General features: G+C 45.1%; 1 protein-coding gene and 1 non-coding gene across 2 annotated transcripts; both read right to left on the bottom strand.

Annotated features, from left to right (window-relative positions):
• Positions 1-10,633: 10,633 nt before the first annotated feature.
• LOC109742521 (callose synthase 12) lies at positions 10,634-17,166 on the bottom strand. Its single transcript, XM_020301614.4, has 3 exons — positions 11,566-17,166; positions 11,091-11,164; positions 10,634-11,011 (listed from the first exon to the last, which is right to left on the bottom strand). Exon 1 carries the CDS (start codon positions 16,910-16,912, stop codon positions 11,567-11,569), a length of 5,346 nt encoding a protein of 1,781 aa, XP_020157203.3. The 5' UTR covers positions 16,913-17,166; the 3' UTR covers positions 10,634-11,011; positions 11,091-11,164; position 11,566.
• LOC120962205 (small nucleolar RNA J33) lies at positions 13,880-13,959 on the bottom strand. Its single transcript, XR_005753048.1, has one exon. It is a non-coding gene; the product is annotated as a small nucleolar RNA J33 (small nucleolar RNA).
• Positions 17,167-22,161: the final 4,995 nt, after the last annotated feature.

Genomic DNA, 22,161 nt, shown 5'->3' on the forward strand with positions numbered 1-22,161 from the left:
AATGTTGTTCGGAGTCCAGGATGAGATCTCGGACATCACGAGGAGCTCCGAAATGGTCCGGACATATATAGGAAGTCCTGTTTTGGTCGTCGGAAAAGTTTCGGACATTATCGGCATTATACCAGGAGTGCCGAAAGGGGTCCGGGGGTCCACCTGCCCCGGGGGCCCACATGGGCTGTAGGGGGTGCGCCCTGGCCTCCATTGGCTAGGGGCACCAGCCCCAAAAGGCCGAGGTGCCTAGAATAAGGAAAAGGGGAAGAGTCGTAAGGGGGGAAGGCACCCCCCCTAGGTGCATTGGGGAGGGAGGATTCCTCCCTAGGCCGGCACCCCCTCCCTTGGAGGAGGGGTCAAGGCTGCGCCCCAGACCTCCCTCTTGCCTCCTATAAATAGTGGGGGAGAGGGAGGGGCTGGGGACACAAAATCCCATGCCCCGGCGGCAGCCCTACCTCTCCCAAAACTTTGTTTTCAACTTAGATTGGCCTCGGCAGCGTTTGGCGAAGCCCTGCCGGGATTGCACCACCACCATCTCCACCACGCCGTCATGCTGGTTGAGATCCCATCTACTTCTCCTTTGTTGCTTGCTGGATCAAGAAGGAGGAGACATCATCGAGCTGCACGTGTGCTGAACACGAAGTTGTTGTCCGTTCGGCGCTAGATCAGGTAGGATCGTGATTGGATCGCGAAGAGTACGACTACATCAACCGCGTTATATACGCTTCCGCTTTCGGTCTACAAGGGTATGTAGACACACTCCCCTCTCATTGCTTTGGATCTCCTAGATAAGGTCTTGGGTGTTCGTAGGAAATTTTTATTTTCATGCTTCATTCCCCATCACTTCTCCTCTTTTCAACTATCGGCACAACATTCAAGGGAAGCAGCACGAGCTCGACGGCGACCCAGACAACCATGGAGCCCGGCCGAAACCCTAGCTGGACTTCGAGCAATCTCCGCCGCCACCTCACGCCGGAGAAGAGGAGGCAACCGGTGAAAAGACCTTCAGGTTGGTTCTCTCTTTGTCTCTCTCGGTGCTTCTCCCCTGTCTACTCTTTGTTCTCTATCTAGCTGCAGAAAGGGGTTAACCGAATGCATAATAATTAACATGGATTGCATGGCGACATGTATTTGTTCCTGGTGCAGGGTGGGGGATCACCCAGTCCTCTAGAGGATTAAATCCACTAGACGATTAAACACTCTTGAACCGAACAAGGTCTGAGGATTTGGTGTGCTACGAGGGGGTGATGACCCACAAGTATAGAAGACCGCAACAATCTTCGAGGGTAGTATTTCACCCAAATTTATTGATTCGACACAAGGGGAGCGAAAGAATATATATAAGCCTTAGCAGTTGAGTTGTCAATTCAACCGCACCATAGAATCACTTCCTTGCAGCAATTTATTAGTAGCACAGTAATATGATAGCAGTGAAAGCAGTGGTAACAGTAGTAACGGTAACAGTAGCCGTGATGGTAGTTTTGTAGCAATTGGAACAACATGAGTAATAGTGACTTGAGCAAAGACAATATTATAAAAGTGTAGGAAATGGAGGAGCGATGGATATTTGGATGAAATTCAATATGTAACAGCCACAACCTAGAGCGATACACAATAGAACCAATTCGTCAATCATATGTAGGCATGTATTCCGTATATAGTCATATGTGCTTGCGGTAACAACTTGCATGGCATCTTTTGTCCTACCCTCCTGTGGCAGCGAGATCCTATGGGAAACTAAGGGCAATTCAGACGGTCCTTTTAATAGAGAACCGGAGCAAAGCATTAGCAAACAGTGAATACATGAACTCCTCAAATTATAGTCGTTCCCTGAGAGTATCCCAATTATTGTCACTAGGGTCTGCGGTTCAGAACAATAATATGTGCGTATAACTTGCAGATAAGATCAACATATCAAGTATATAATCATGAAAAGCATAAGTGTTCATATCTGAAATCATGGCACTCGGGCCCTAGTGATAAGCCTTAAGCATAGTAAAGCCATACCAACATCAATCTCAGAACATAGTGGATACTAGGGATCGTGCCCTAACAATTTGACTCGATTACATAAGAAATCTCATTCATCTCCGTCACCGTCCAACAGGCCTACAAAGGAATTACTCACTCTCAGTGATGAGCATCATGAAATGTTGATGGAGAAAGGTTGACGATGACATGGCCGATGAATCCCTCTCTTCGGAGCCTCGAATGGACTCCAAATTAGGGTTCCCGACAAAGAATAGGAGGTGGCGGCGTCTCCGTGTAGTAAAACACGATAAAACTTTCTCTCTAATTTTTTTTCTCGGGAAGACAGAATATATACGCTTGGAATTAGGTCAGACATGGCCACTGACAAGCTTTCACATCGGCATCCCGCAAAGAACCTTGTCCGGGCTCGTGGTATGCGTGTCTTGCCGCGCTCTGGCTTGAAGAGCCTCCTAAGAGCATCCTCCTAAACATCTTTCTTTTTTTAAACAATTTAGACAACTTATAAGAGGTGAACAAAACTCAACATATTTGATAGCAACTACTCCCACAAGTGCCTAGAGGCTATATCATGCATCAAAACTACTTAGGACCAACTAAATAAAACATGCAAGCTCATTTTCATGGTCACTAATAGCAGCCAAATAAGCAAAGTATAAACCAGTAGAACAAAAACTAATTGGGCCATTGGAGGAGTCACATACCAAGGAGCAATTCCTCCAAAAAGTTTCAGAAATGGAGCCCCAAGCAACTAGATCGAAAATTGTGCGTGTATGAGCAAGAACTCGAGCAAGAGAGCAAGACTGAATTTTTCTAGGGGTAGAAGAAGGTTCTCGTCGTGGGCTACTAGTGATGGTTCCTATGGAACCCACAAGCTCACATGGCGCGCACAAGGGGTGGGTGCGCCATGCATGCTTGTGGCCAGCAGGTGCACCCCCAGGGGTGTGTTCAGTGCCCGAAACTCTTAAATATTATTGCACAAAAAATCATACTAAATTTTTAGGACATTCTAAGAACTTTTATTTTCAGGACATTTTTATTGCATAGAAAATTCAAAAAATGGGATAAACATGGCATTCTAATGGGTTAAACTTTATTCAAAACTAAAAATAACAGAGGGTAAACTAAAGTTATAGAAATTTGCACTTATGGAATTCATCGACCATATGCTCCTCAAAAAGAATACGTTAACAAGGTTGATCAAATCTTATTAACGAACTATTTTTGAGTGGCATAAATCTGAAGAATCTTTATACAACACTAAGTTACCTCAACTTTGATAGGCATGGTTCCAATCATATTAGTTTGATATTTCTTTTCAGGAACCAGGAGAGAAAATTCAAAGTCTCCAATAGTGATAGTCATAATTTTTTCGATAGAATGGAGACTGTTCCCTTTATTTGGCTTCCTCGAGAAATAAACCATATGCTCATTGTCATTAACATGAAAAGTGACCTTGATTTTATTACAATCAATACCATCCCCTGCAGTATTAAGAAAATGTCTTCCAAGGATAACCGACATATTGTCGTCCTTGGGCATATAAAGAATAGCAAAGTCTGTTAAGATAGTAAAATTAGAAACCACAACCGGAACATCCTCACAAATACCAACAGGAATAGTTGTAGACTTATCGGCCATTTGCAAAGAGAATTCAGTGAGAATCAACTTATTAAAATCAAGTCTTTTATAGAGAAAAGGGCCTGACCCTAAAACTAGCTCCTAAATCATATAAAGCGGTTCTAACATGATTATTCTTAATAGAGCATCGTATAGTAGGTCTCCCTGGATCTCCTAGCTTTCAGGTATTTTTTCCTTGAAAGAATAATTTACAAGCATAGTAGAAATTTTAGTCTCAGGAATCTTTCTTTTATTAGTAATAATATCCTTCATACATTTGGCATAAGGAGGCATTTTCATAGCGTCAGTCAAACGTACTTGCTGGAATAGAGGTCTAAGCAATCCAACAAAGCGATTAAAAGCATCCGCGTCTTTAGACTTCAAAGCTTTACTAGGAAAAGACATAGGTTTTTGTACCCATGGCTCTCTTTCTCTACCATGCTTCGTAGCAACAAAATCTCTCTTATCATATCTTTTGTAGGTGGTGATTCATCAAGCTCAACTTCAGGTTCTATCTCAACATCATTATCAGGTTCATTATTATTACTACGTGGAGCATCGTCAACAATATGATCATCATTAACATCATTAGCATTATCAATATCATTATTAGGTTCATGCTCATCACCAGATTGTGTCTCAGCGTTAGAAAAAGAAACATTATTAGGATTTTCAGCAGGTTTTTCTATAACAGGTTCACTAGAAGCATGCAAAGTTTTATTCCTATTCCTTTTCTTCTTAGGTGAACTAAGTGCACTATCATTAACTCTGTGAGAATCTTGTTCAAGTCTTTTAGGATGTCCCTCAAGAAATAAAGGTTCCTGAGCCATTTTACCACCTCTAGTAATTACTCCAACAACATGCTTATTAAGTTTATTATGCATGTCCCTAAACAAATCATGTTTTGATCTAGAAACTTGTTCAAGCTCAGTGTGAACCATAGAAAAATGCTTGCATAATCCTTTAACATCATTGAAAACTCTAACTAGCACATCACTCAAGCGTCAACCACAATAGGATTTTGCTTCAATTGATCACTAATTTGCAAATTCAAGTTTTGTTGTTTAACATAAAATTATCAAATTCATCTAGGCACTGACTTGGAGATTTATTATAAGGAATATCACCTTCATCAAACCTATAAAGAGAATTTACCTGTAGTACATGTGTCAGAACGTTGAGTCAATGTATTTCTTTAATAGGTGGTAGATTCTTAACATCTTCAGATTTAATATCTTTCTCTTTCATAGATTCTGGCTTCTTGGATATGTTCTGGACTGAGGAATAGAATACCTCTTTTCTCCAGAGTTGGTTTCGGAGGTGGTCCGGGAAGTGTCCAATCGTCAACATTTCTCAATAAGTTATTCAATAAATCTTAAGCATGTGTAACTGTTCTTTTCGTGAAAACACAACCAGCACAGCTATCTAGGTAATCCCTGGAAGCATCTGTTAGTCTGCGATAGAAAATATCAAGGATTTCATTTTTCTTAAGAGGATGATAAATCAAATCATTTAATAATTGGAGAAGTCTCCCCAAACCTTGAGGGAGATGCTCTTCCTCAAGTTGTTTAAAACTATACATTTCCTGTAAGGCAGCTTGTTTCATATGAGCAGGGAAATATTTTTCAGAGAAATAGTAAATCATGTCATGGGGACTACGCACACTACCAAGAGTAAGGTTATTAAACCAAGTTTTATAATCCCCCTTTAATGAGAAAGGAAAAAACTTAAGAATATAAATAACAAATTTTCTCCTGTTGAGCAAACAGGGTGGCAACATCATTTAGTTTAGTAAGATGGACAATAACCTTTTCAGACTCATAACCATGGAAAGGATCAGATTCTATCAGAATGATAAGTTTAGGATCAACAGAGAATTCATGATCCTCATCATCAATAAATATAGGAGATGTAGCAAACTTAGGGTCATGTTTCATCATTTGGTTCATGGCTTTTTCTTTAAGTATAGATATAAAACTTCTAGGCCATTATGAGTATCATAAGCCATTAATCCTCTAGTAATCTCCTCAGGAAAAGTGTAACTATCAGGAGTATCAAACATCTTAGACCTAGCAGGAGTACTAGGTGTAGCAGGTGATTCATATTTTTCGGTGATTTCATATTCTTTAGCTTTAGCAATATGAGCATCAAGTCTCCCCAAGTGGCACACTTTAATTAAGCAAGTAAGAAGCATCATCATGAGTATCATTGATACGTCTCCAACGTATCTATAATTTAGATTGTTCCATGCTGTTATATTATCAATCTTGGATGTTCTATATACATTTACGAGCAACTTTATATCATTTTTTGGGACTAACCTATTAACTTAGTACCTAGTGCCAGTTGTTGTTCTTTGCTTGTTTTTTACTTTGCAGAATATCAATACCAAATGAAGTCCAAATGCCACGAAGCTTTTTGGGGATTTTTATCTGGTAAGAAGAGACCCTGGAAGCTTCTGGAGGACACAAGAAGAGGCTCGTGGGGCCCACTGGGCACCAGAGCGCACCATGGGCCTCTGGCGCGCCCTGGTGGGTAGTGGGGCCCACGGGCACCGCCTTGACCTACCGCCTTGACGAAATATTTTTTCCACCGCCACAAGTTCCAGAACCACGAGATCCAATCTAGAGGCCTTTTCCGGTACTCTGTCGGAGGGGGCAACGATCACGGAGGGTTCTCCATCATCCTTGCTGCCCCTCCGATGATGCGTGAGTAGTTTACCACAGACCTACGGGTCCGTAGTTAGTAGCTAGATGGCTTCTTCTCTCTTTTTGATCTTCAATGCAATGTTCTCCTCGATATTCTTGGAGATCTATTTGATGTAACTATTTTTGCGGTGTGTTTGTTGGGATCCGATGAATTGTGAGTTTATGATCAGGTCTAAAATTCATGACTATTATTTGAGTATTCTCTGAACTCTTTTATGCATGATTGTTATAGCCTCGAATTTCTTCTCCAATTTATTGGTTTGGTTTGGCCAACTAGATTGATTTATCTTGCCATGGGAAGAGGTGCTTTGTGATGGGTTCGATCTTGCGATGCTCAATCTCAGTGACAGAAAGAGACATGACACGCATGTATCATTGCTATTAAGGGTAACAAGATGGGCTTTATTCATACATGATTTTTGTCTTGTCTACACCATGCCATCTCATTACTCCGTTTTTCCATGAACTTAATACACTAGATGCATGTTGGATAGCGGTCGATGTGTGGAGTAGTAGATGCAGAATCGATTCGGTCTACTAATCTTGGATGTGATGCCTATATACATGATCATTGCCTTGGATATCGTCATAATTATTTGCTTTTCTATCAATTTCCCAACAGTAAATTTTTTACCAACCGTATGCTATTTTCTCGAGAGAAGCCTGTAGTGAAAATTACGGCCCCGGGGTTTATTTTCTATCATATATTAAAACCAAAAATCCCTTGCTGCAATTTTCTTTTATTTATTTTATTTTGTGTTTTAGTTAGATATATTTATCAAAACCTATACAATATAATGTATCTCAATACCGTTGAGGGATTGACAACCCCTCTACGCGTTGGGTTGCGAGTATTTGTTGTTTGTGTGCAGGTGTTGTTTACATAGTGTTGCTTGGTTCTCCTACTAGATTGATAACCTTGGTTTCGTAACTGAGGGGAATATTTATCTCTACTGTACTGCATCATCCCCTCCTCTTCGGGCAAATCCCAACGCAGCTCACAAGTAGCAATCATCATTAGCAGAAGCGGTGTATATTACTTGCGATATATCAGATTGAATAACAGGTGGTGGTGTCTGACTTAAAACAGAAGGTGAATCAAGCGTGGAGCTAGTTTGCAGTTCCTTACCTCCCCTCGTCAATTCAACCACACCTGAGAATCACTTCCTTGTAGCAATTTATTAGTAGCACAATTATATGAGAGTCGTGAAAGCAGTATAACGGTAGTAACGGTAACAGTAGCGGTAATAGTAGTTTTGTAGCAATTGGAATAGCAGCAGTAATAGTGACTTGCGCAAAGGCAATATTATAAAAGCATAGGCAGTGGAGCAACGGTGGATAATTGGATGAAATTCAATATGTAACAGTCACAACCTAGAGCGATACACAATCGCTCCAATTCGTCAATCAAATCATATGTAGGCATGTACTCTGTATATAGTCATACATGCTTGCGGTAAGAACTTACATGACATCTTTTGTCCAACCCTCCCATGGTAGTGGGGTCCTAATGGAAACTAAGGGTAATTAAGGCGCACCTTTTAATAGAGAACCGGAACAAAGCATTAACAGATAGTGAATACATCAACTCCTCAAGTTATAGTCATTTCCGGAGAGTACCTCAATTATTGTCACTTTGGGGTCTGCGCTTTAGAACAATAATAAGTGCATATAACTTGCAAGTAAGATCAACATCTCAAGTATATAATCATGAAAAGCATAAGTGTTCAGATCTGAAATCATGGCACTCGGGCCCTAATGACATGCATTAAGCATAGCAAAGTCATAGCAACGTCAATCTCAGAACATAGTGGATACTAGGTATCATGCCCTAACAAATTGCCTTGATTACATAAGAAATCTCATCCATCTCCATCATAGTCCAGCAAGCCTACAAAGGAGTTATTCACTTCTGGTTATGAGCATCATGGAATTGTTCATGGAGAAAGGTTGATGATGACAACGACGACGAATCCCTCTCTCCGGAGCCTCAAACGGACTCCATATTAGGGCTCCTGGCGAAGAACATGAGGTGGTGGCGGCTTTGTATAGTAAAACGCGATAAAGAAAATTCCCTGATCTTTTTCTCGGGAAGACGGAATATATAGCCTTGGAATTAGGTCAGACGAAGGCTCGTGGGAGCCACAAGCTCACAGGGTGCGCCTTTGGGGGGTGGGCGCGCCCCTCAGGCTTGTGGCCTGCTGGGGGGGGCCTCCAGCATTTTCTATTTATTCCATAAAAATCTCTTTAAAGTTTTGTCCAATTCCGAGGACTTTTATTTCTGCACAAAAATAACACGAAGGTAGTTTTGCTGAAAACATCGTCAGTCCGGGTTAGTTTCATTCAAATCATGCAAACTAGAGTCCAAAACAAGAGCAAAAGTGTTTACAAAAGTTGATACGTTGGAGACGTATCAAGGGTCTCTCCTGCACATTACCATAAAGGATGCTAGAGTTGTTATGCAATCACGAGTCCGCTAACCAGCGTTTCCAACCCACATGCGTCGACCAGGCCCAATCGAAGAGCAACACTGACTTATGGGAGACCTTGGGACCTCTTCCCCAAAAGACTAGCCTCTTAGGAGGGAACACCCTACCCTTACAAGTTGTCTTTTGTCTCCTCCCGCAACCAATGTGGGACTAATCCCAACAAGAGTACCCGCTAGCCTCCTGGTCGGTTTTTTAAAGAAAGGAGCCCCATGCTAATTCCATTTGTTGCATGTTTCGTTAATATCGACCTAGTGTCTTAGTCTGCCTGCGAGCCTCATCAAGGCCGATTACACACACGAGTCCATCAATTCTGGTGGAGTCACAACTCAAAGCCAGGGTGCATCTCAGTAAAATCACTAGTTAAGGGATACCCCTTGCAAGGGCCACTCCCATTTCCTCTGGTGGTGACAAGTGGCACAATACTTGTGCGCCACTTGTCGTAGTTATGGAGTTTTTGTGGACTTCTTCCCTTGGGCAAGGAAAGATGTGTGGGTTATTTGTGCATATTTCGTAGATTCATTTCTCAAATTGATTTATCTCTCGAACCGTTTTCACTGTCGGCGATCCTCGCATCGAGATCTTTGAAAGTAGATCTCATTCTGATAGGTTTTAACCTTTTTTTACTTAACTATGCTACAAAATTGTACTAATTGTGCTTCACAAAAGTGAAGCACAATTATATTTTCACACTCGGGGTTGGATAATCTATCAAATGCTGGTTAAGTGTGGAGTATATAGGTTGTTTAAGAAGAGAGAATTGTTCATTCCTTAGTCATTTCTCTTTTCTATCGTTACAACTCCTCTTCCCCCTTATTTACCCCCTTGTCGAAGCACAAACTGTGCTTCACACGGAAGCACGCCTTTGCTTCACATTAGGGGAAGCACAATTGTGCTTGCACGGAAGAAGCACAATTTTGCTTCACGCGGAAGCACAAAAACACAAAGGAATAAAAAATAGAAAATAATAATAGTTATAATAAAAGAAAACACAGAAAAACCTGAAAGAAATCATCTTACGGGAAGCGTTCGTGCATGACATGTGGTGATGCTGGGACGTGCCACATGGCACCCTCCAACTAGTTGCTCCTGATAGATGTGTGCATGCATTAGCGCCTCACATCTACGACACAAGTTTTTTTCTTTTTAGTTGTATTATTATTTTAGAAATATTCCAAATATAGATAGCTCAATCATTACATTAGTTAAACTTTTGAAAAGTTCAGCACACACTTCAAAAATGTTCATGCAGAGTAAAAAATTGTTTGTGAAGTTTAAGAAATGTTCATAGCATTTAAAAATATTATTTGTGACATTTCAAAAATGTTCAAGGGTTTAAAAAGAATGTACATGACATTTTTTTAAATGTTTATACAACGTAAAAAAATGTTTCATACCATTCAAGAAAAATACATTACTACATTTTACAAAAACATATGAATTTTTAAAATATTGACATTTAAAAAATGTTTATACAATGTAAAAAATAGTCACGTAGTTTAAAAAATGTTTCAACGTGTATCTAAAAATATTTAACATATATCAAAAAATGGAAGTACGTATGGCGGGTAAAAGATGGCCCATGGCGCAAGCCGAGGCCAGGGCTCATAGAATTCACCCGTAAACACAAGACATGAGCTGATGAGGCGCATCACCGCACACATAATCATGCACAAGAGCTGAAGAACATGATCAGAATCCAAACTGCAGCATGCATAAACTAGACAATAATTGGCAAGAGCTGAAGAACATGATCAGGATCCAGACTGCAGCATGCATAAAGCAGACACAATAATTGACACGAGAAGTAGTACATCCCAATATGGATCAGCCAGCAGCGCCACCAGAAAGACCCAGCCGATGACATTTCCGATAACAATTGGTGTACAAGATTACAATCTCCCACAATGTAGATGTATGTGCAGGTAAAAGCAGGAACAGCAATTCCCAGCTTTACAACAAAAACATGGCAGCACCCGAAGAAATGTCTGGCACGAGAAGTCCATTCAGGATAAAGCTTGTACAGCTCTGTTTCACTACAAAACTAGCAAAATCTCGAACCATGAATATGAGCCTAATCGACGACTCATTAAGTTTGATCGCATCATTTCTACTACGGAAATCCATGTGTACATCAAGTTACAAAGAATCAAGGTAAAGATGTCGCCTGTACAGAAACTAGCATCCATCTACTCTAAACCAGAAGCATCTGTGAACCTGCAGAGTAGTCTCAATGTTAGTGTGTTCGATCAGCTGTACCTACACTACAGTACTTGACCATGTGCCATCCACGTACCGTATATCACTGAGAAGAACTGCACCCTCCAGAATAATGAAGCAGATCACTTTGAGAAATGAAAATGGGTTGAGCTGAAAGAACAAAAGGTGAATTTAGCTGAAGAACAAGTATCTGATTGCAGGCGAGAACACAATTGCGATTCAAACAAACAGATTTTTTGTTTAGATACCTAATAAGGAAATAAGGTTTAAGCAGGCTGCGTTAGCAGGCGCTGTAATATTTCCCTTTTGTTTCACTGAGCTTTAAACAAGTGTTGTGTGGTGCTGTTTCTTCAATGAACGGAACGGTTGGATAAAAATAACTAACAAGAAAATAAGGGATAAGGAAGTTCAAGAACAATCAATGATTTGTTATCTTTAGAAGCAATTCTAGAAACTAAGCTAACATGTGCAGAGTTGGACCACTTGCTCCTAAAGTGTTCATAGGCATCCTTACAAAGAGGAGACACAAGACAAGGACACACATATCATACCTTAAACTCCATGTCCTTTTTTGCCAGTAAACATTTGAGAAATATGAAGTCCTCGGCTGAAGGCTTCATTGAATAGGATCCTTGTTTGCATTTCCTGGAGCCCCGGCAACCATGACAACACAGCTACAGGTGTCATAACAATTACTCCAAACAGTATATCATACAGGCGTGCCACTGTGACAATAGTTTTCCAGACTGTCTCAGACCTCCTCAGGTATGGCTTGAACACCAGAGCAATAGATATGATTCCCCAGCCAGTTGGCAGAAAAGCCAAGAGACTAGTAAAGGCATCAATGAACTTGAAATTTGTGAATTCTATCAACAGGACAATACCAGTCACAGTGGCACCAACAATTATAGCTTGGACAAGCCGATACCTTATGTGCTTCTTTGCTGCGTATCTGTCTCGGAAGTAAGCAACTGCGACAAGAGCCACAAAAGCCAGCAGTATGCATGTCCATGAAAGAAGATAGACAAGGATGCTTCTACTCCCATTGGCAATGTGAAGCCGGTAAACAATTGCATACTGAAAGAAGAAATATCGGAGGTCTATAATGATTTCCAAGATGCTCCCCCACAGACCAGAGGTCCTAAGGTGATCAGTTTCCTCCTCCCACCACTTTTCCCAGCTTTGATCTGACTTCACTGAGATTCCACCCTGGAACCAAATCCAGCTTAGGAAATCCTCAAAATCATTAAAATTCTTTAGCCAGTCCAAACCTGATGGATTAAAGATGAAGGGGGCCAAAATCCACGAGGATACTAAAAACCAACTGGAAAGTGTCAGCAGGATGTACACAAATGTATTCCCAGCGCTGCTGCTGTAAGATGCATAGAGAACCAATATCACGCCGAGCTCTATTGCTTTTAGAAAATGGCTACGGGCATATAGCCTGTAGTTCTCGGCGAATTTCTTGTGCTCCACAACAAATCCACGGCCAGTAGCTCGATACTTTGCACCTCCATGAAGGATTGTCCGCCCATAATAATGTGTCTTGGTTCCCATGGAGAAGGTGTAGAAAACAGATGCAAACTGCAATTGCATTTTTAAGAAATCCCATACAGCATTGAGGAAACCATGCTCAAGTGAATTTTCAATAATCATGGGCAATGCTGTGAACAGGCCCAGCTGTATGACGAACTGCTGATTCAGGACAGCTCCCAGGGCTGCATTATTAGTAGTGCTAGTGTTCTTGGTGATGTACTCCTCGAGCCCACTAAGTGCAAGATAAAATCGCCCCCAGACAAAGGCATAGACAGTTAGCACAACCATCATTGTGTTGAAATAGAATCCAATGGTTGTATAAAAAAACGAGAGCATCCGAAAGAAATCCAATCTGTGGCCCAGTCTGTAAACATCACGGCTCAGAGTTTGCTCACCATTGCCACTAGCAACCTTGGCTTCAAACATAGAAACCTGGTTGAGCCCCACATCCCTTCCTTTACCAACCTGGATGTACTCATGGTGTGTAACATTGCCCCCACGGAGGGTACAATTGAATCCAGCAAAGATATCCTCACTGATGTTGATTACTCTTGATGCTTTACTAATACCACCTCGGCCCAAGAACCAAAGACGATCAAACACATCTGGGTGGCCATAATGCATTCTAACCTTGAGTGGGTTAGCTAGAACTCGCTGCCCCAGAGTGACAAAACTTGTTTCTTGGGCAGACATAAACCAAGCTAGAGAAGATACAGAGCCAGTGAACACATGTTCCCGAACCCCAAGGATTTTTGGCTTGCGAATTCCATAATGGCGATTGAACTCTTCCAGCAGATTTCTCATCTTCAGAGCCTCTTCAAAGTAATTGTCTTGGTTCATATCAATAGTTTGAACTGCATCACCCCTTGTGAAGATGAGTGCATGATTCTGGTTCTCTGGCTTGCCTTCACCAAGCTTCAGTGGCCCAGGCAACTTCACTCGATAAATTTCAACCTCTTTCTGCAACTGCTGGTCGTACTTCACAAGGACGGAGAAGTACTCTGGTTCCGCACCAGCCGAGTGTTTTTCGTCAACATAGGCAACACGAAGTGCTTCATAATTCTTCATTAGCTCCAATATCTCATAAGCATGCGGATCATTTTTAGCTTTCTGCTGGCCATAAATTTGGCATGCAACCACATAAGTGTATTTCATAAGGACAGTCCCATACTCACTACCTTTAAACAAAGAGCTCACACCACTGGTTGCTCTGCTCAGTGTGTGTGACGAAGAGGCCCTGCTATAATACCCTGACCCACCAGCACTCCCTTCTCTTCTCGAGGATCCAAATCTTGAGGAACCCATTGTAGCAAGCTCCCTCGATCCAGTTCTTAAGTCATGTTCAGAGGCAGAATCCAGAAAGGTCAGCATCTTGAGAGCATCATAATAGTACATCATCCCCCTCACAGTACGTGATAGTGTCTGTCCCCTGTATGAGACCCAGTGCCGAAGATCTCTTAACCTTTGCTTCTCACTGTACAGCTCCTTCATATCAGACATCCCCTCACGCTTCATGCGCTCAACAAAGAACTCCCACTCATCTGGGTAGATCTGTTTCAGATAGTATAGTATTGATATCCCATCTTCATTCTCCTTATAGAGCTGGTCCTTGTTGTACAACACCTCTTCGTTATAATATGGTGTCAAGACACTGAAGGCCATCATCTTCTCCACCTGGGTTGCCCGTGGTATGTTCATGAACAATGAATTGCTGAAAAAAGCAATCCTCCGCCGAGCTTCAAGGTTCTTTGGGACATTGACCATAGAGTCACGTGAGGTCAGGATGGTGTGCATGCGCCGCACCTGCTTATAGAATGTGGCATTCTCCTCATCAGGCAGCACGACAGTGTCCACAAAGAGAAGACTGGTTGGCCTTGATTGTGCCAGGCCTTCGTTCCTCAGCTGTTCCATGCTCCTTTTCTCAGCCTGGAAGTCACGAATCACAACATCATAGAGAGTCTGAAGAGCATTGACAATCTTTGTGATATCCTTGTTGGGCTTGAGAAGTAGGCTTAGCAGTGCTACAAGCTTTGCATGGACGTTTTGCAGCACAGACATCTTATACTCCACAGTGAACTTATCCAAATTCATGGATTCATCGAACTCGCGAAACAATTGCGTCACAATGCCGTGTTCCTCAGTCCTTTCCTTGATGATCTCTAGCAGCATGTATTTGGTACTATCATACACCTCAATGACCGCACAACGACGATAATCATTCTTGCAGATTTTCGTCCAGAGCCTGCGATCAGGTCCTTGGACCTCCTTTGCCTGCCCAAGTGCCAGTGACAGCTCATTACAAAGCAAGAAGCACGGCCAACGGATCACACGCACATTCCACAGCTCAGGTGGTAGCTCAAGGAGCTCAACTTCAAGATCACTTACAATATCCTCCTCCCTGAACTTGGTGATAATCTCATTCCAAATAAGTGCAAACCTCCGTGCTTCTACCTGATTTGACTCGATCTTACGGAACGATCGGCTGAACCCGTACCGTAGCTGCAGTCGCTGCCAGAAATTCCGAAGCCGGTTGGGCAAGAAAGTGCGCTCATTCACATGTTGCTCCTCTGGCATGATGTTGAATGACATGGCACTTGCAAAGAACTGGAACCGCAGCCTCAGTTGTTTCATGTCCCGGATCTCTCCCAAGTGTGCAAACAGCCCCACAAATGCACCTGCCATGGAAGAGAAGATTGCATACCAGATCTGGATATCCATGAGGTAGATCAAAACTACCGGCAACCACAATATAAACACAGCAAATCGGTTGCTCTGCCCAAAGAACTCATGCCAAGCATATGTGACCTTACTCAGCCTGTATATCTCTTTTGTAGGTTTTACAAGTGGCCTGATCTGGAGGAAATAGCTAAAGGCAAACTTCACAGCAAGCAGAAGCACCCAGAAAATAGAATATTTCACATTGTCAAAGGTGCCCTCACGAAGCCCGCGGCCAACGAAGCTGCGGCTCTGAAACCACCAGGTGAGGGCATAGCAGATCTTCCAATTTGTCTTCTCCAATGCATTCCGCACCCAAGGAATAATAAAGAGCACGGTGGCAAGGACCTCGGGGATCAGAAACGCTGCTGCTGCATACAAGAACTTCATGATTCGAGAATCGGTCCCCCGCGACCAGCCACGGTCACTGTCCCTCTGGCTCCAGATTCCCTTGTACAGCACAGCAAATGCAACAACCCACGCAGCTGCCACAATGGCCTTGAGCACCATGCGCACTGCAAGCATGCGTCCATCCCTGAACGCACGGCGTAACTGTGTGCCGATGTCCAGCAGCGACTGCAGGAATCGTAGTGCCGCCCAGGTAATGAAGACGGTGAGCACTCGCACCTGGGCTTCACGGTGCTGGTTTCCCCGAAGATTCTGCCACGGCCAAGTCTCACCATCCCACGCGACAATGGCTGCGGCCTGCAAGTATAGCACCAGCATGACCCACAGCCTGTCGAAGCTCCGGTAAATGTTCCAGAACGAGCGGACCTCCACAAAGCCCGTCTTGCGCACACGGCCGTGCTCGGGTGGCGTCCGGAAGAATTGCCGGGACTGCTCCATGGGCCAGCCGAGACGGTCGAAGACATCACGGCGCCAGAAGTACTCGTTGATGTCGTCGTAGTTCCGCCAGGCGGCATGGGGAGCTGTGCCGTTGCGGCTGGATTCGACCTCAGAGCGGATGACGCCGTAGATGGGCGTGACGACGCGGGCGAGGAAGGCGTTCTCGCCGTGCACGGCGGGGTTGGCGGGCTGGCCCGTGGTGGTGTCGATGTAGCCCTCGAGGATCCGGTGCAGCTCGAGAGCCATGTGGTGGTAGATGTAGCAGATGCACTCGGGCACGAAGCGGAGGTTGGCGGCCTCGCCCCAGACGAGGAGGTGGAGTCCCGCGAAGAGCAAATCGGCGCGGGGGTCGGCGTCGGGGACGTAGACGTTGGGGCGGCGGCCGAGGAAGCCGCACCAGGAGGTGTAGTTGCGGAGGAGCTTCCGGCGGAGGGAGCGCGCGATGCGGGGCTCGAGGGTGTCGGAGAAGTCGGCGGAGGAGAGGCGCATCTGCGCGTTGGCGAGCAGGAGCACGAGGTGCTCGCGCTGGTTGCGCACGTTGTCCCGCTGGAAGCCGAAGAAGGCGCCGAGCCAGTCCATGAGGTCCTGGTCGGCGCGCCACTGCGAGTAGGGCGGCGGGCGGAGGCCGCCCACCGCCCGGAGCGCGGCGGCGGCGGCCCGCACCTCGGGGAAGCGCAGCGACGGGTGCTCGGCGAGGAGGTCGTGGATGGGCAGGATGTTGTAGGGCTCGCCGGCCGCCGCCTGGGCGGCGGCGGCGGCCGACCCCACGCGGCGCGTGGCGGTGGGGCGCGGCGTGGTCATAGTGGCATTTGGGTTTAGGGTTAGATCTGGGCTGGGCGTGGTGGTGGATGGGGAGTTCTGGGAGTGGTTTGAAAAATTGAAAATCCTCCGTGCGACGCTGGCGTGGGGGAGGGGAAGGCGGAGCCGCGGAGGAACTGAAACGAAACGGTGTGGCCGCGTGCGTGCGGGCCGGCCGCGTGCGTTCGTGCTGTAGTGGCCGGGGTGGGAAACGCAGAGGCTTTTGTGTGATTACCCGGAAATGATAGGGGCGCGCCGGCGAAGTGGACGACGGACCAGAGACAGAGAGAGGGGAAAGATTTCGCGTTGATTGATTCGGGTCGAAGAATCTTCCATGTGAATTTACCGCCAGCCGTTTAATCTCCGTCGCACCTCGTGTGCCGTGTGCGCGTGTCTTTTTGGTCACGACTTCAATGGTTTCTTTCCATGAAAGTACGTTTCCCCTTCCTTTGCTGTGGAAATTGATTGAACAGATGTGCCATTTCTCGCCCCCGGTACAAACGAAGCAGCTGTGGTACTCTTTTTCTTTTTGAACATACAGTACTCTTTTTCTTCTTCTTTTTTAGGGGGAACATACAGTACTCTACTTGATCGTGAATGCATCATTACACATCTCTGCTGTCTATACATCGTGGTTAATTAAGGAAAAGTGGGTCACTCAAAGCTGTCACCCATAACACAACTCGAAAAAAACAGCTGCTGTGCCTTACTCATCTTGTACTTGTAATAGTGCAAAATGGGCAGCTATTCGATGCATTATTTCTTTTTAATGAGTTGTCAGTTTACTTTACTGTACTCCCTCCGATTTATATTAATCGTCATTGATTTAGTATAAAAATTATACTAAAATTACGACAATCAATATGGATCCGAGTGAGTAGTAGTATGTAGAATTCCCCTAAAAAAAAGTAGTATATATAATCAGCATATTAATTCAGTCAAAATTGCCCAACTCACGCCATACCTAATAACCTTTCCATGTATGCACTCACCTCATGTATATTTGCTTCTTCTTAAACTACTAACTAAATATTTGTACGTTGATGGATCAATATTTTGAAAAATAAAAAATATGTAAGGTTCGGTCTTCCTCTCTTGTCTTACGTTCATTCAACCTCCACCTTACTTTATTTTTCACGAATACGTAGCATATCATTGCATTGATAGTAGAGGTGAAAAAGTACAAATGTCGGCTACAATAGCCACACGTACACAAGCCGGCGCGGGCTCAAGTAACCGGAGCAGTGAGAGGATGGGGTTGCTCGCAGTGGCGGATCCAGGACCCAGGCCGGGGGGGGGGGGGGGGCTGGGCCTGGGGCGTGATGATAAATTCCTTCGTTTACTGTAGCAGATTACACGCTGTAGCGACACTGTAGCGGTACTGTTGCAGACTGGGGCCCTGGCTTGGCCCAATCCTGGGTCCGCCCCTAGTTGCTCGTCCCCGATACATCAAGACATACTCTATTTCTCGGGGATCATGATCGCCAAGCCATTGGCGCCGGCGCTAGCCCATAGGCATGCGTCTTCTTGAATGGACTGAAGTAGTCACTACTAGGAAAAGGGTTATAGATGGAATGGCCACTAATGGCGCACCAGACATGTGGTGCGCCATTAGTGTGAAAGACACTAATGGCGCACCGGACAAACGGTGCGCCATTAGTAACAAAAATTTTTATTTTTATTTTTCCAAACATACTAATGGCACACCTGCGCACAGTGCGCCATTACTAGTTCTAACTAGTAATGGCGCACTAGCCACATAGTGCGCCACTACTATATTTTTTTATTTTTTATTTTTTTGCAAAACTACTAATGGCGCATCAGGGAACAGTGCGCCATTACTAGCGATCCCCCTCCATCTCGATCGCTATCCCACCTCGCCAGATCCGGTCCCCCTCGTCGCCGAGCACCCCCGCACCCTCTACCCCGCTCCGCCGGGCGCCGCCGCCGACCCCCCGCTCCACCGCCGCCGACGACCCACCGCACCCTTCCCTGCTCCACCGCCGTCGACGACCCACCGCACCCTCCCCTGCTCCACCGCCGCCGCCGACCCACCGCGCCCTAGCTCCCCTGCTCCACCGCCGCCGATGACCCACCGCACCCTCCCCGGCCCGCTCCACCGCCGCCGACGACCCCCTGCACCCTCTCCGGCCTGCTCCACCATCACAAATGAATGCTATAGCTAATTCCTCCCTCTCCCTCGCCAGTTCCCCCCTATAGCTAATTCCTCCCTCTCCCTCGCCAGTTCCCCTTCGTCCCTCTCCCTCGCGATGGTTATCAGAACTCCGGGGTAACGATGGAATCCTACACCGGTAACGACAAGGACAGAGCACCCCCCGCAACCCCCGACGACCCACCGCACCCTCCCCCGCTCCACCGCCGCCGAGCACCCCCCGCACCCTCTCCCCCGCACCCTGTTTTTATAAAAATTATTACTGTTTTTATAAAAAAATATTACTGTTATGATTTAAACAAGTTTGAACATATTTAAACACAAATAAATATCAAACAACATTTTAAATGCATAAAAACAAAAATTTGGGAGCCTGGGAATCGAACCCAGGACCTCCTAGTGTGTGTGCTGCGTGCTGACCAGTCAGGCTAGAGGGCGTGTTCTGATGGAGATAGGGTTAGGTGGAAATATAACCTGAGCAGTCGGGCTAGTAATTTCTAATGGCGCACCTGGGTGAGGTGCGCCATTGCTATCGTCGTACTTATGGCGCACTTGGGGGAGGTGCGCCATTAGATAGACATCCCGCACTCCACCTATTCCCTCGCACTGTGGCCTCCCTCCCTCCCTTGCCAGATCCCCCACTCGACCCCAACCGTACGCCGCCGCCCCCTTGCTCCGCCCCCTCCGTCCGCCGCGCCTGCACGCCGTCGGCGACGCCGCCGCCGCTGTGGTCTTGCGCTGCCCCGACGCCGCCGCCCCGACCCCCGCGGGACTCCACCCCCGCCGCCCCCGACGGCCGAGCGCTCCTCTCCTCTCCTCCTCCCTCTGACGAGCGAGGGCCTCCTCCGACCCCTGCAGCAGCCGGCGAGCGAGGGCCTCCTCCTCCTCCGACGTGCCCACACCCCGCCTGCCCCTGCCGTCCTCCGCCACCCGGCAACCAGCCGCGCCCGCCCAGGTACCCCTCCTCCTTCCTCCTTCCTCCCTCTCCACCCGGCGACCAGCCGCGCCCGCCCAGGTACCCCTCCTCCTTCCTCCTTCCTCCCTCTCCACCCTTCCTCCCCATTCCCTTTCACCCATCTCAAATGAACAGATGCATGATGCTATCTTATTAGGGCAAACACAAAGGTTAAATCCTATATGCACTTTATTTCTACTTACAGACATCAAGTTCAGTCAAATATGTCATGGTTAGCTGAATGATAAATTTTATTGATAATATCAAATCAAGAAGGTCGAGTTGAATTTGCATGATGAAACTGCAAGTTTGAATCTCTAGGTGTTAGCTGCCTCTTTAGTTTGTTATCTACAAGGAATTGAAAATGAATTCCCTTTTTTTTATTTCTAGACCATAGTGGCAAATACATGCAGGTTCATGTTCATGCACACAAATCTGTATTTTTGTACCATTTAAGTTTGTTTTTTGCTTTTTCAAACTAGGCTACTTGCTGAGACAAATTTACACATGGCATATAATTATCCAATATACGTAAATGTTTACATATATATAGGTAGTCAAAGTGTTGTGTCCAAAATGAGAGCTTTCCAAGAACTAAATGAGGGTTCTTGAATATGTTAATGTTATCCCCCCCCCCCTATAGGAAGTGTTTGCTTCTATTGGCGTTTCTGTTATGTTTCCTCCAGTGCACTATTTGTGTATTTAAACCCCTGCACCAAAGTATGCACCAAAGTATGGCTCCAGATCTGACTTCCAGGCCAGTGAATGTCTTAAAATAAATTGTTGTAGGCCCTGTTCTATATCATCAAATCAACACTAGTGTTGCATTAAACAATTTGCATAGGCCGTATCTGCTAGAGAATAAATATGTCATGATTGGCAGAGAAGATCTGCTAGCTTTTGTTGATAAAATTTTAGCCAAAATAGCTAGATGGAGAGGCAGACTTCTTTCTTATTTGGAAAAAATTACCCCAATTAGGTCCTGCCTAGCTAGCATGAATCTAAAGGGACCTGCTCTTATAAATCTCTATATGTTCTAGTGAATTTTAGGGGGGTGCAACCTTTGTATCTTCCTGTAGTATGGAGTATTAAATTGCCCCCTAGGGTATAAGGTTTCATTTGGATCTTCTCCCAGAACAAAATCATGACTTGTGACAATCTAAGGAAAAGGGCGATGGCAAAACCCCTAGAGTGTGTTCATTGCAAAGAGATACAAACAGTATATCATTTATTTTTTGAATGTAGCTAGTAAAATCTGTGAAGATGTTGAAATGCTTTTCTAGGTGCCAATCGTTAACTTTGAATCTATTGCTAAGTTGTGGCTTTGCAATAAAAGATACATTCACTTGAATGCAGTGTGCTTTTTTCTTTTCCAAAGGAAAAGAAAATGTGGTGTATAACAAATGTATTATTTGGTGGAAATTGAGATATCATATTAATCATTGACAAATTGGCTTTGAACAAATAATCTTAAATCCATGCATACCTACACAATTCATCTATTTGCAATGTGATGTTGTAAGGGTACTATTTGGTCTCTTCTGCTGCTTATCAGAGATGGGGGGAAGCAGCCACCGCCGCTCTGCCTCACCGGAGTACGAGTTGGATGCTTTCGAGTTCTTCAGTGTCATACTTGGGACTTCAGTATCAGCCACGAGGCAGGTATATAAAACGAGAGATCTTCACCCATCTCATTATGATAACTCTGTTGTTTGCTACATCACTCCTTGTCCCAAATTGCAGAGGCTGCCTGACACTTTTATGAACATGCTGGGTGAAGATCCGCCACATAATGTGAAGCTCCGACAGGCCGGCAGCGGGGTTCGCAGGCTGTGGGACGTGGAGTTGGTGATCGAGGAGGGCCACATGTACCCGTGTCGTGGCTGGGAGAAGTTCTACAGTGCCTACGACCTGCGGACCGGGTACTTTCTTCTCTTCAGGTACGACGATGACGCCACAATGCTCATCGTGAAGGTTTTCAACACGACTATGTGTCGCATGCGCTACGCTGACGACGAAGATGCCAGTGCGTTCTGCCTCTTCTTATTCCTCTACATTTGGCTTTGTCTCACATCGATTGTTAACGACCATTGTTGCATTTGGACAGGCAATGGGAGCAGCAGC

Source organism: Aegilops tauschii, chromosome 3 (genome assembly GCF_002575655.3).
Source record: "Aegilops tauschii subsp. strangulata cultivar AL8/78 chromosome 3, Aet v6.0, whole genome shotgun sequence".
In the NCBI taxonomy this organism is placed as follows: Eukaryota; Viridiplantae; Streptophyta; class Magnoliopsida; order Poales; family Poaceae; genus Aegilops; species Aegilops tauschii.

Excerpts from the sequence above, each read along its gene's own strand:
- LOC109742521 (XM_020301614.4), bottom strand. The coding sequence starts at position 16,912 with ATGACCACGCCGCGCCCCACCGCCACGCGCCGCGTGGGGTCGGCCGCC.